Source organism: Cherax quadricarinatus, chromosome 14 (assembly GCF_038502225.1).
Source record: "Cherax quadricarinatus isolate ZL_2023a chromosome 14, ASM3850222v1, whole genome shotgun sequence".
Taxonomy (NCBI): domain Eukaryota; kingdom Metazoa; phylum Arthropoda; class Malacostraca; order Decapoda; family Parastacidae; genus Cherax; species Cherax quadricarinatus.
Genome location: NC_091305.1, coordinates 48,855,117 through 48,869,807, shown reverse-complemented (window position 1 = coordinate 48,869,807; position 14,691 = coordinate 48,855,117). Strand labels below are relative to the sequence as shown.

Below are 14,691 nucleotides of genomic sequence, written 5' to 3'. Positions count from 1 at the left end.
GAAGAAGTATTTCCTAAAATCCCTTTGACTCATCTGAGTTTTCAGCTTACATTTGTGACCCCTTGTGCTGTGTCCCATCTTTGAAACATTCTGTCCCTATCCACCTTGTCAATTCCTCTCAGTATTTTATGTCATTGTAATGTCCCTGTATCCCTCCTGTTCTCCAGTGTTGACAGGTTGATTTCCCTTAACCTCCCCTAGTGGGGCATACCCCCTTAATTCCAGCACTAGTCTTATTGCAAACCTTTGTGCTTCATCTATTTTCTTAACATTTTTGACCAGGTGTACTTGCCCAATTGTGATTGCAGGGGTTGAGTCATAGATCCTGGCCCTGCCTCTTAACTGTGTACTCATCTGTTTGTACTCGCCTATTTGTGGTTGCAGGGGTCAAGTTATAGCTCCTGCCCCTGCCTCTTCACTGATCGCTACTACGTCCTCTCCTTGTTCCATGAGCTTTGTCAAACCTCGTGTTAAAACTGTGTATGGTTTCTGCTTCCACTACATCACTGACCAGACTATTCCACTTCCTGACATCTCTATGACTAAAGAATTGCTTCCTAACATCCCTTTGATTCATCTGGGTCTTCAAATTCCAATTGTGACCACTTGTTTCTGTGTCCCATCTGAACATACTGTCTTTGTCTACCTTGTCAATTCCTTGCAGTATTTTGTATGTTATTATCATGTCTCTCCTAACCCTCCTGGCCTCTAGTGTCATCAGGCTGATTTCCCTTAACCTTTCTTCATAGGACATTTCCCTTAGCTCTGGAACTAGTCTAATTTCTTGATGTGCTTGACCAGGTGTGGGTTCCAAACTGGTGCTGCATACGCCAGTATGGTCCTGATGTACACGGTGTGCAGAGTCTTGAATGCTTCCTTACTGAGGTATCAGAATGCTATTCTCAGATTTGCCAGGCACTCATATGCTGCAGCAGTTATCTGGTTGATATGCACCTCAGGAGATGTGCTCGGTATTGTACTTGCCCCAAGATCCTTTTCCTTGAGTGAGGTTTGCAGTCTTTGGCCACCTAGCCTATACTCTGTCTGCTGGCTTCTTTGCCCTTCCCCGATCTTCATGACTTTTGCATTTGGCAGGGTTAGGTTTGAGTAGCCAGTTGCTGGACCAGGCTTGCAATCTGTCGAGGTCTCTTTGTAGTCCTGCGTGTGCATATGTGTGCGCGCGCGTTAATGCATGCACATGCCATGTGCATGTGTCTGTGCGTGTGTGAACATGTACTCGCCTGTATGTGGTTGCAGGGATTGAATCACAGCTCTTGGCAAGTATATGTACGTATATTGTATATGTACTTGTGTATAGCCTTATTGTCCCTCTTCTACTACTACTACACTCTCCAGATTGCCCCACTTTCTGACAACTCTAAGGCTGAAGACATACTTCCTAACATCCCTGTGACTTGTCTGAGTTTTCAACTTACAGTTGTGCCCTCTTGTTTGTGAGTCCCATCTCTGAAACATTCTGCCCCAGTTAACCCTGTCAGTTCCTCTCAGTATTTTGTATGTTATCATATCCTCCCCTGCTCTATTGTCCTTTAGTGTCATCAGGGTGAGTGTATATGTTTGTGCGTGTGTGCATATGTGTGCGTGTGCATGTGTCTGTGCATGTGTCAGTGTGTGCGCACCTACACATGTGTTTATAAGATGGGGAAAATGTTGAGGTTTTCAATTTAGCTTCTTTATTAAAGAAATCTGCCTTTTGGTCTTTATTATACTAAACATTATCATGATACTTACCATTTCATCCTTAACCTTTTAATACCTTAGTAAGTTTTGTCATATTGCTACCTTCATTCTGTCCAAAATGCTGAGCATAAACATTTCTTCTTTAAATATACGGGTGTCTTTCACTTTGTGCAGTAGTGTTCTAGGGCAGAGGCAGCTGTGTTCAGCTAGGGCAGAGGCAGCTGTGTTCAGCTAGGGCAGAGGCAGCTGTGTTCAGCTCACTCAAGCCATCAACACCTAATTCTGCATAATACTTATCAAGACTTTGTGAACTCCACTAATCATTTATTGCAGATGTATATCACATACTTGGTATTATGAAGTGTAGTGATAAAACTGAAACATCACATGATTCAGTTTTATCACTCCACCAGAAAACCACTACAGTGGAGCCTTGGTTTTCGTTTGCCCTGGTTTTTGTCGAATTCAGTTTTTGAGGACTTTTTTTCGTCAAAAATTTTGTCCCAGTTTTCATTCATCACCTCAGTTTTTGTCAAGCTGACAGTAGTCCGCCATGCCGAACGTGTCTGCATGTGCCCACACAAAGCATCCCACGTGTTCTGAGTCAGTCTGGCTTTGTTTCTCGTCGGTAGAGGGTGATAGTGATGGTGGTAGAGATAACCTCTCCTCCCTCTTTCCTCCTTGCTCTCTTCCATATGCCAACAAGTGTCTTCAGTAAAGGTAAAAGTGACATTAAATGTAAATTTATCCATTTATTTAGTCCTTTATATTTATTTCTCATTGTTTTCTGTATGTAAAACTAAAGTTATTCTCTCTAAAATGTACTTTTTGTTAATACTTTTGGGTGTCTGGAATGGAGTAATTGGATTTACATTATTTCTCATGGGAAATATTGCTCGATTTTTTGTCGAATTCAGTTTTCGTCAGACTTTTTGGAACGAGTTAATGACAAAAACCAAGGTTCCACTGTAGCACCAGCGACCAGCAGCCTTGTATTGTGACATCTGTCTTCTTTAAAACAAAAAATATTATCATTGTCAGGCTTATACCTGACATTGAGAATGAATTACATATAAATGTGTTAGATATGACCTATTAAAATATGCTATAAATAAAATTGTTTTACTTGAAAAATTATGGGTTTGCTTGAACAAATGTTATGAATTCTTCAATTTATATTTTTCTAGTTTATTTATTTTGAATTTTCATTTATTTTATTAATACATGGTTACTTTCCTTCTGCAGTTGTCAGCGCATCTTCATTATCGATTAAAAGTGTACCGTCAAGAACTGGAGCAAGTCTCTCAGAGCAGAGTTATTTTGTTGCAGGAATGAGTTTGTCATCTATCAGAGTACACTTTGAGGCATGTATATGAGCACAGTTTGTATCCTGTCAAGTACAATGTTCAACTTTTCAATGTTTGTAAAATTTTTATATAATAATGAGCACCCACCTTAGTGTGGAGTACTGAGCTGCAGCCAGACACAGTTTACATGGTGGGCAGCTGCAGCCAGACAGTTTACATGGTGGGCAGCTGCAGCCAGACACAGTTTACATGGTGGGCAGCTGCAGCCAGACAGTTTACATGGTGGGCAGCTGCAGCCAGACACAGTTTACATGGTGGACAGCTGCAGTCAGACACAGTTTACATGGTGGGCAGCTGCAGCCAGACACAGTTTACATGGTGGACAGCTGCAGTCAGACACAGTTTACATGGTGGACAGCTGCAGCCAGACACAGTTTACATGGTGGACAGCTGCAGTCAGACACAGTTTACATGGTGGACAGCTGCAGCCAGACACAGTTTACATGGTGGACAGCTGCAGTCAGACACAGTTTACATGGTGGGCAGCTGCAGCCAGACACAGTTTACATGGTGGGCAGCTGCAGTCAGACACAATTTACATGGTGGACAGCTGCAGCCAGACACAGTTTACATGGTGGACAGCTGCAGTCAGACACAGTTTACATGGTGGGCAGCTGCAGCCAGACAGTTTACATGGTGGACAGCTGCAGTCAGACACAGTTTACATGGTGGACAGCTGCAGCCAGACACAGTTCACATGGTGGACAGCTGCAGCCAGACACAGTTCACATGGTGGACAGCTGCAGCCAGACACAGTTTACATGGTGGACAGCTGCTGGCCATGTTCCATCATTGTTAGTACTGTACTAAAGTTTTGCATATACTACCACTAGATTTTTACTACATTGTATTGTGGAATTTATTTTTCATAATATTTATAATGTACTGTACTAATAAAGAACAATGTCATTTTTACTTGCAAAACTAATGAGTAAGGAATACATAGCTTTAGTTTGTGACATCTGTGTTCAGTTGTGATGCCACTCTCAAAAAATATTCACAATATTTCTGTTACCTATTGCTTTGTCATATTTATGAAATTTAGATTGTATTTTATGGAAAATATTTTAATCATTACTGACACTGTGACTATAGGAATGAATAATGTACTTTCAGTATGAGATTATTGTATTTTTATTGATCTCTGGTGTGAAAGGTCAACTGTTGATGCTCAAACATTTGTAAACATCAGCTGAAAGTTATTTTACTGTGTAATGTGTTTTTTTTTTTTTTTTGCAAATGATGTGTAATTAAAATTTTCTAATAAAAATGGAAACTCTTCTATTTCTTTGTCATAGTTGTTTGTTCACCTTAATAAATATACAGTGAAGTTGTTGTTGTGGATCAGTTAGCGGGAGATAGTGTTTCAGAGACGATCATTTGTGAAAAGGCAAGGCAGTTGCATGCAGATCTCGTAAAGAAAATCCCTGGAACTAGTGCTGATGTTAGGGAAATTAAGACCAGCAGTGGCTGGTTTGACAGATTTAAGAAGCATAGTGGCATACAGTGTTGTAAGGCATGGTGAGGCTGCAAGTTCAGACAAACATGCAGCTGAAAAATTTGTGCAGGAATTCAAGGAGTACATAGAGACTGAAGAATTCCACCCCCAACAAGTGTTCAGTTGTGACAAAACAGGCCTCTTTTGGAAGAAAATGCCAAAGAGAACCTACATCACAGAGGAGGAAAAGGCACTGCCAGGACACAAGCCTATGAAAGACAGGCTAACTCTTTTGTTCTGTGCTAATACTCATGGGGATTTCAAAGTGAAGCCTTTACTGGTGTACTACTCTGAAAATCCCAGAGTGTTCAAGAAAAACAATGTCGTCAAGAGTAAATTGTGTGTGACGCGGAAAGCTAATCATAAGGCATGGGTCATGAGGCAACTTTTCATTGGCTGGGTCTGTGAAGTGTTTGGCCCAAGTGCGAAAAAATACCTCTTGGAAAATAAATTGCCACTCAAGTGCCTCCTGGTAATGGACAATGCTCCTGCTCACCATCCAAACTTGGTAGACCAATTGTCTAGGGCTTTCAATTTTAAAAAGTGAAGTTCTTGCCTCCTAACACCACTCCTTTCATCCAGCCCATGGACCAGCAGGTCATTTCTAATTTCAAAAAACTCTGGACAAGAGCAGTGTTTCAAAGGTGCTTTGAAGTGACCTCAGACACTGAATTGACCCTAAGAGAGTTCTGGAGGAATCGCTTCATTATCTACAACTGCATAAGCCTTATGGGTAAGGCTTGGCAGGAAGCGACTTCCAGGACTTTGAATTCTTCTTGGAGAAAATTGTGGCCAGAATGTGTCCTCGAGAAGGATTTTGAAGGGTTTGAGGCTGCCCCTGAGGACCCTACACCTGTTGTGGAATCTATTGTGTCTTTGGGGAAGTCCATGGGGTTGGATGTGAGTGGTGAGGATGTGGAAGGGTTGGTGGAGAACCACAATGAAGAGCTAACCATTGAAGCACTGCAAGACCTTCTGGAACAGCAACAGACCACATCTGAGGAACTTGCTTCAGAGGAGGAGGCAGAGAGAGGGAAGGAGGTGCCTTCTTCAGAGACTAAGGATATTTGTGCAGTGTGGAGTAGGGTGCAAGCTTTTGCTGAAAAATATCACCCTGAGCAAGTTGAAACATGCCATATCTGCACCATGTTCAGTGACAAAACCTTGGCCCAGTTCAGGCAAATCTTAGAGGCGCCAGAAACAGACCTCTCTGGACAGTTTTTTTGTGTGACAGGGGTTCAGTAACTCTCAAGCTGGTCCTAGTGCCATTAAAAGACAAAGAAGGGAAGTAACCCCAGAGAGGGACTTGATTCCTGAAGTCATTATGGAGGGGGATTACCCTTCCAAACAATAACCTCTCCTCCTCCCTCTCCCCTCCTCCCTGTCTTCCATATGCCAACAAGAGTCTTCAATACAGGTATGTAATAATGATTTATATAAATAAAAAGTGTACAGTATCGAATCATACATAGCCAATATAAATTCTTCATTATCTAAACACACTGTACATTTTACTTTGCCTTTACACAAAATTTCCCTCATCACCTGTACAGTTCATCCCTAAACACTTATGCTAAATACAAGTTTATACAATGTTAGGCATGACAGCAATCAAAACAATGCAATATTTAGTAATATGTCAAATATATACACTTCACTCAACTTATGGATGTATTATGCCATTAGACATAATTCCATTAAAACAATATAAGACTGTAATTAATACAAAAAAACAATCCTCTTACCCCTTCCCATCTGCTAATTACAATATACACACTGAAAAACTGCATTCAGTAAAAATTTAACAGTAAACCTACCCCCTGTCCTTTAACCCCATTTCACCATATTGTTTAACAACTCACAATTGTTCATTTAATTAACTACTCGACAATAGTTATAAAAGCCTCCTGCTATCCTAACATCACAAGTGATATTAATACAAGTACACAGTATAGGATCTTCCACATACAATATTAATACAAGAACACAGTATCGGATCTTCCACATACAATATAAAAGCAACAGTGTCACAAATAAAAAACTCAATGCACATTTAACTCTGAGCGAACACAAACAAAAAATTCCTCATCACCTGTACAGATTGTCCCATTACATCGATCCCAAATAAAAATGTATACAATTTTAAACTATACATCTATCAAATAATATACATTGCAATATGCTTTAATAGGCAATTAAATACACGTCACTCCACAGATAGATGTATAATACCATTACACAGAAATCCCCAAACCCCTTTTCATCTGCTGATTACAAAATACACTCATACAAGTACTTAAGTAAAAATCCATACTTGATAACCTTCATCCCTATTCCTTAATTACAAAGGGAACATGCACCAATTCTCAAAAAATGATCCAAAAAAAAAAAAACCTATGCACTGCCTACCATATATCGCTGGTGATAACAAGACATACACCGCTACTGCAAATCATTAACCACTTCCGTTCCAACAAAATATGTTACAAATTACATATTTACATGAAATAATACCTTTTTATAATGCAATACGAAATACACTTAAATTACAATTGAAACAAAGTAATGAAAAGGGAACATATAACAAGCATATATTTAATATATAAAAAACTTCACTTCACATACACCAGATTATACTATCTTTGTATAACACCTTTGAAGACAAAAGGAGAATCCAGGCAGACTTAAGTCATGCCTTGTGTCACCTCATACCATCAAACACACAAATACTGTATGAAGTACCCTCACACACCTTATACACACAATAATGTAGTGCAACAACAATACATTTTATTCAAACCTGTCTAAAAACAATGTGAAAAACATAATTTACACAACCACCCAGACCATACACACACCACAAAAGAAGCATATTTGTTATATTACAAAACATACCTCACACGCTAACACCTATACACACTTCCACACTCAAGAAACTAGCCTGCCACTATCCCTTACTTTATACTTAAATCTCTTAAATCCTTCAACCTGAATCTACGATAACCTTCAGTAAATACTGTCTCCCATCTTCCCCCATAAAGATCCCTATTGCGACACTTAGTTCTATATATTGTAGCCCCTAACACTTTCATCCTTTCCTCTACACCCACCTCCCTCATGGCCAAAGATGTATAAATAAAATCAGTAACCACATATGCAACCGCATTCACCACCTTCTGACTCCACCCACCTATATCTAAACTTAACACCCTCAACACCTGTAACCCTTCCCCACCCACTAACCTAACTACCCTACTTAACCATACCCTCACATCTTCTAAACAAGTACAAAAGTACACCACATGAAATATAGTTTCCAGACATCCACACGCTTTGCACTCCCCACCCTCCCTTAATCTCCTATTAAATAGCACAACCCCAGATGGCAAGATCCCATGTAAAAACCTAAACATAACCTCCCTAACACCTGGTTTTACACGTAATTGCTGAAGACATTTCCATGTAGAACCCCACGCATACATAGGGTATGCCCCCTCAACTGCCGCCACCACAGACCTACCCCCGCCCTCTCAAGAACCTTCAATTTAAGCTGATCCGGATCCCTCACCGTCAGTAAAAATTGCAACATAGCCTCCCCAAACATTAAATCCCTACCCCTCCACCACCATTGCATATCCTTGTGCAGTCTTTCAAGGTCCCCCCCTCACCCCCTCCCTCAAAAACCCCCTTTTTAAAAACACACTCAACATATGCTTTTCAAGAGGTATAAGCCCCAACCCCCCCCTGGCTAACGGGAAGCGACACCACCCGATCACAACCCGATCCCCATATAAATCTGAATACCCGCAGTTGCAACCGTTGCACCTCACACCGTCTCAATGGATATATTGCCACCACATGCCATACACAAATAACCCGCCATAGCTTGCTATACAACAGGACATTCGTGACTATAACCCTCTGATGCAACGTTAACTGCGCTGCCCTCAAACCCCCCAATCTTTTCAAAACCCCATCCACGGTGCGCCTCGAATTTGCCTCTTGTGCATCCCTATCATTCCGCATGTACACTATCCCACATATCAACAGCTGATCCACTACACTCCACCCGCCCTCCACAGTCCCACCATTATGTACGTTATCCTCTAGATCCAAATACTTGGACTTTACTACATTAATTTTCATCCCCGTAGCCTCACCAAAAACGTCTATCACCCTACCTACCTTATGTAAATCCCTCACATCCACATAACCCACTAAACCCGCACCCCCTTCTCGTGCAATACCAACCCTCCCTCTCGCTATACTCCACCTAACTGCCCTATAAAAGGGTTCCTGAAGACATGCAAACAATATTTGCGACAGAGGGCATCCCTGTCGCAAACCCCTTCCCATCTGTATGCTAACACCTAGTCTTCCATTAACCTGTACTCTCATAACTGCATCCAGATACAAAGTTTTTGCCCAAGAAACAATTTCCCTCCTGAAACCCAACCAACTCATGAAACTCCATAATGCATCCCTCTCTACACTGTCATAAGCAGCTCTCTAATCCAAAGCCAAGACACCCCCGCCCCCCTCCCCCTCTGCTCTATAAAACTCCTAATAACTCCATGCCCTTCATATATTGACCTACCTGGTAGGTCCTCTATCAATTACTTTACCTAACACCTGTTTGATTCTGTTCCCTAATACCCTTGCAAATAACTTATAATCACCGCATATAAGCGATATTGCATGGTAATCCTCTACCGTGGTCTGTCCACCCTTCGGCACTAATACAACAACAGCAGTCCTTTGCTGCTCACCCATTTCCCCATCTTCCTTCATTACATTGAACAATCTGACTAAAAATCTTCTCAAAACTTCCCAGTTCTTAACGTAGAAATCATTAGGCAACCCGTCTACACCCGGTGCCTTACCTAAACTTGCACCTGCTATAGCTTGCCAAATTTCCCCTTCCATAATCTGTCCTTCCAAAGTCTCCCTATCTGTACCATCAAGCTCGCATTGCACATAACCTCCCATTTCCCTTAAAGCATCATCTCGTATACCCAATTGTTGTGCATATGACCTAAACCATGCATCGAGATATCCACTCATACCCTCAGTCGACATCAATACCTGCCCCTCCCTATACCCTCCCATCCCCACATGAACAGTTAATCCCATCATCTCCATAGCCGCTCTTCTCTTACGCTGTCCTCTTGACACACACGCCGAAGGCCTATCATCCCATAATACCTCCTCCAGCCCCGCCAAAACTCGTGCACCATCAAATCTTTCGTTTTGCAAATCCCTAATACTCTCCTTTAATCCCTCAATATCTCCCACTGGATAACTAAAACTTCCATGTTCGTAGCAAGCTCTTAACTTCCCCTCAAGATAAGATTGAAACCCATACTTTAACCTATTATATTCCCTCCCACTTAGTACATAAAAATCCTTAATACCTGATTTTGCCACCGAGCCCCACCAACTAACCAGATAACCATTCCCAGGCGCCTCTGCCTCCAACCCCTCCCAAAATTGTTTAAACGACTGTCTAAATTCTTCTTCCTGCAACAACTTTACATTTAACTTCCAATACCCCCTACACCTTTGTGGCAACCCCTCCCAACCTAAATCCACCAAAACACCCCTATAATCAGAAAATACCACATCCAACACCCTCACACTGTATTACTACTGTTCTGGGGACGTACAAACGATCGAGCCTAGCAGCATACCCACGCCTAATAAATGTGTGCTCAACCTCCCCCCCCCACAAATATCGATCAAACCCACCCCAGATAACAATTCTCCCAATATTCCCATACAATGACCCGCCCCCCTCAGTTCCACATCCTTACGCCTTATCACAGTTCCAATCACCTCCTATCACGGCTACCCCCTGCAATCTACGCAAGTAGTAAACCAGCACATCCCTCACAAATTTATTCTTAACATGTACATCACCCTCTACCAGGCCATACACACACACACCAACGTCATCTGTACCTGACCCCATAATCCATCCACACATATCACCCTCCCCTCCCCCCTTCGCAATGCCTGACAACCAATGGGCTAGTTTCCTTTACAAAGATAGCCATACCTCCTTTCAATCTGACTGCATGCTCAACATACACCTTATATTCATCCACCTTCAACTCATAACCATGTCTATAATTGTGCTCCTGCAAGAACACGTCGACACCATGACGCACCAAAAACTCCCTAAACCACTCACACTTTCTCTGCGACCTCAAACCATTGATGTTTAATGTTAAGCACTTAAAACCGACAAAGAGGGTTTCCCTCTTGATACAAACGTTTTGTCACCTGATCGCCTCATTGCACCCCTATCCCTCCCCCCCTTTTTGTGCACTCTTACCCAACCTTTGTCCCTGAGTGCCTTTTGAATCCCTCTGCATGACATCTGCCCATGTTTTCTTCCCTGAACGTTATGCGGGCGTAAACACTTCATCTGAATCATAAAGCACTGCTGCGCGCTTTCGCATCGTATCTTTGATCTGCATCCCGTCATCCTGCTCATCACCATGATGAACCTCAACCTCCACCATATTCACCGACAAGGCAACCTTGTCACACACCTTAGGATGAACTACCTTTGCCCCGCCGTCCTCTACAGCAGACCCAAGATCCAGGTCCGTGCCATCTTCCTGACAAGGGCTCTTGTTGCCCAAAATTTCCACAAACGCCGTCATTATCGATGTTTCCTCCCTGCTGTCATTCACTTCCGCGATGATCTCCAGTGCTTGAACCACATCCAAGGAAGGGGAGTCCCCCCACTCTAAACACCTGCCATCTTCTCCTCTTCCCTCTGCTGTATAGTCCTTGTGGCTTAGCGCTTCTTTTTGATTATTATAATAATAATAATAATAATCCTCTTCCCTCTCAACCTCCTCACTCCATGACATACACTGCGAAGGCATTGTCGAAAACGGCTGCTCTTGATCCACTCTCCTCTCCTCAACGTCTCTTCATTGTTGCTGGTCATTGTCTCCACGTCCTCTACCACATTGTGCTGCCAGGTGGTCATACGACCCACACAAACGACAAGTGCATCGCTGCCCTGCGTATGTCACAAATACCTGAGTTCTGAAGTCGTCCATCACCACATACGACGGTATAGGATGTATCGTCATCTTCACAGACTATGTACCCTCATATATCTTCATATACGAACCAGCTGACCACCTTCCTGCAGTGACCATGTGTATCGTCCCGTATTTACTCATGGCGAACCTTATGTCAAATGCATCCGCCTCGAATGGCACATTCCTGATCTTTACCCAAGTGTAATAACTTGATACATCATGCATCCTCACCGTCACAGCATGATTCACAGGTATGGCCACTTCCTGGAACTTGTTCACCACAGCTTTGTACATACTTGCCGAGTTGAATTTAAGAAATATTCTCTTCGTGCCATTCAAGGCAAGTCCACAAATCTCTTCATTAGCTATACCGTAGGTATCTCTGATTATTGCTGGTAGAAGTAACTCCATAGACGGCCGCGTTACAGCTCCACTGGTTAATTCAATACAGACTGTATTAACCCGACAGCGACAAGCCTGCGCCATGTTGTGAAAATATTACTGCACCCAGTCAACACCAGGGGGCAGCAGCAGCACATGTCTTCTCTACTCAAGGGTTGAGAGACGATTGTGTTATCCATATACTAGGGTACCAGTGTGGTACACACTATAACACTGGTGGCCTGGTGGCTAATGCTCACGCTTCACACGGCAATGGTGTGGGTTCGATTCCCAGCCAGAGTAGAAACATTGGACGTGTTTCTTTACACCTGCTGTCTATGTTCCCCATCAGTAAATTGGGTACCCCAATGGAAATAAGTCACTCTGACTTTTTTGGGTTATCCTAGGTTCTCTACACATATGCTACTATGTATGATAATTCTGTGTAACTGTATTTGTGTATACCTGAATAAACTTACTTACTTAGTCGACTGGTGTGGGTCGCATCCTGGGACACTGACCTAAATTGCCCAAAATGCTGAGCATAACTTTGTTTTATTTTTTATTTTTATTAAAAACGAAACTACATACAAAATTTTTAATATAAACTGTAAATCATACAAAAGTGAACTCCACACCATAACCATTACACATATGTCCTCCTGCGGACGGTTATATCTTCAAACATTGCCTAAAAACACTAAAGGTATTCCTTCCATCTTACAACATACAATATGACCTAAGAATAGTACATCATTTCATGTATCAACTAAAGTTTTCTACCTTGAAATTAAAACTAAAATTCAAACCCACCTATTTGATGACAGTTGCCATTGTTATCAATGACCTCGTTCCTTTCATACAAGTGTCATTTCGTATTTCTCTTAATAACAAACAATAAAAAAAATTCCCTAAATAGTTGCTTCATCCCGTATATATATATTCCTACTATACCATGGAAAAAGCCATCTGAGAAGATGACCACTTCCCATATATATCTTCTGACATTTTTAACAATACAGTGGACCCCCGCATAACGATTACCTCCGAATGCGACCAATTATGTAAGTGTATTTATGTAAGTGCATTTGTACGTGTATGTTTGGGGGTCTGAAATGGACTAATCTACTTCACAATATTCCTTATGGGAATAAATTAGGTCTGTACTGGCACCTGAACATACTTACGGAGTGAAAAAATATTGTTAACCGGGGGTCCACTGTATTTATGAAATGGACAACCATGGTTACCCATATGAACTTTCAAACACTCCAATTATAATTATCCCCCATAAACCTTTCACTTCCTGACAACACGCAATTTCCCCCTTTTAACCCCCCCATGTTAGGTTCTAAATTCACGGTGTATTTTACGTATTACTAGCTAAAACTAGTGAGTACCTTATATCTCACAATAATATTATATGCGCATGCTAAAAAGGTCGCCTTACACAGAAGGTAGACTTCTTAAAAATTGGTAACATACATCCCTATACTCTTACATGTACTATATGCATTTGCGTATATACTCGATCACACATACCCACACCGACTCATACACACACTTTAACACAACAATAGATAAGACTTTTACAACCTTATATTTTAATCCTTTATTAGGAAAAAAGCAAGGCAATTGAATAATTTTTAGAAAAACATGATTACTCTGTATCCTTTATACCAAAATGTTAACAATGCTTTGATTGTACCCTCTTGTAGTTGTCTCACTTACAAAGAGCATTTACTTTATTAAATCTATGATCAGCAATGACCTATTGTTTTTCAACACATGGTTAAACTAAAACATTCACACACAAGAAAACTCTCCCAAATTACACCACATCTGACATGCCATCCCCTCCCAAACAACTCTCATGACAATCCTACCGCATTTACATATCCTTCATTATGGTCATATTTGCTCTATAAAAGAAAAATGGTCCCTTAGTATTTAAGTAGCCAAGTTACTGAGTCCCTTTACCGTTCGCAGTTGCCCACCTTTTACCATAAATGATTTTATTTCTACAGACTGTGCAATAAATTCCTGCTGCAATTGCCCTTACCCTAATCCCCCCACCTTTTTCCTTCAAGCCCCAGGAATAAAACAAGAAATCTGTCACAATGTATAGAATGGCTCTCTTTACAACCTCAGACACCCCCCTTACCTCTAAAGTTAGGGCACGCAGGAGCTCTACATTGCCCCCACCCATTAACTTGAAGACTTTAGCCAGCCACACCCATACCTGCCCCAACTTCCTACAAAAATATACTGCATGAAAGGCTGTTTCCGATTCCTCACAATGTTCGCATTTCGCTTCCCTTGCCAAACCCATCACACACAAAGCCTGCTTTGACGCTAAAATTCCCATTTCAAACCTATAAACTAACTCCCTTACCCTCGGCATTAATCTAAGCTTCTGGAAATCATGCCAAATCGTACCCCAATTATACAAAGGGTATACCGCCACCCCTTGCATGACTTCTGGTTTCCTACTCATCTCTACTAACCTTCCCACCTTGAGCCTTTTTACCTCACCTATAACTAACATAACCCTTAGCAAATACTCACATTCCATAAAGTCCTTTCCTCCCCACCAACGTTGTACATCCCCCATCACCCTCCCAACCCTCACTCCTTTTACCCCCCCTCCCTTACGTACATCTGTTTAACATACATGGCC

General features: G+C 41.7%; 1 protein-coding gene across 3 annotated transcripts in view; it reads left to right on the top strand.

The window, feature by feature from the left end:
• Positions 1-4,349, top strand: part of Nup160 (nuclear pore complex protein Nup160) — a 418,270-nt gene extending 413,921 nt beyond the window's left edge. For all 3 annotated transcript variants that reach the window (XM_070084997.1, XM_070084995.1, XM_070084996.1), the window contains exon 20: positions 2,947-4,349. In XM_070084997.1, coding sequence (XP_069941098.1) covers positions 2,947-3,036 — 90 coding nt within the window. In that variant the 3' untranslated portion in view covers positions 3,037-4,349. The remainder of the gene's footprint in view (positions 1-2,946) is intronic.
• Positions 4,350-14,691: the final 10,342 nt, after the last annotated feature.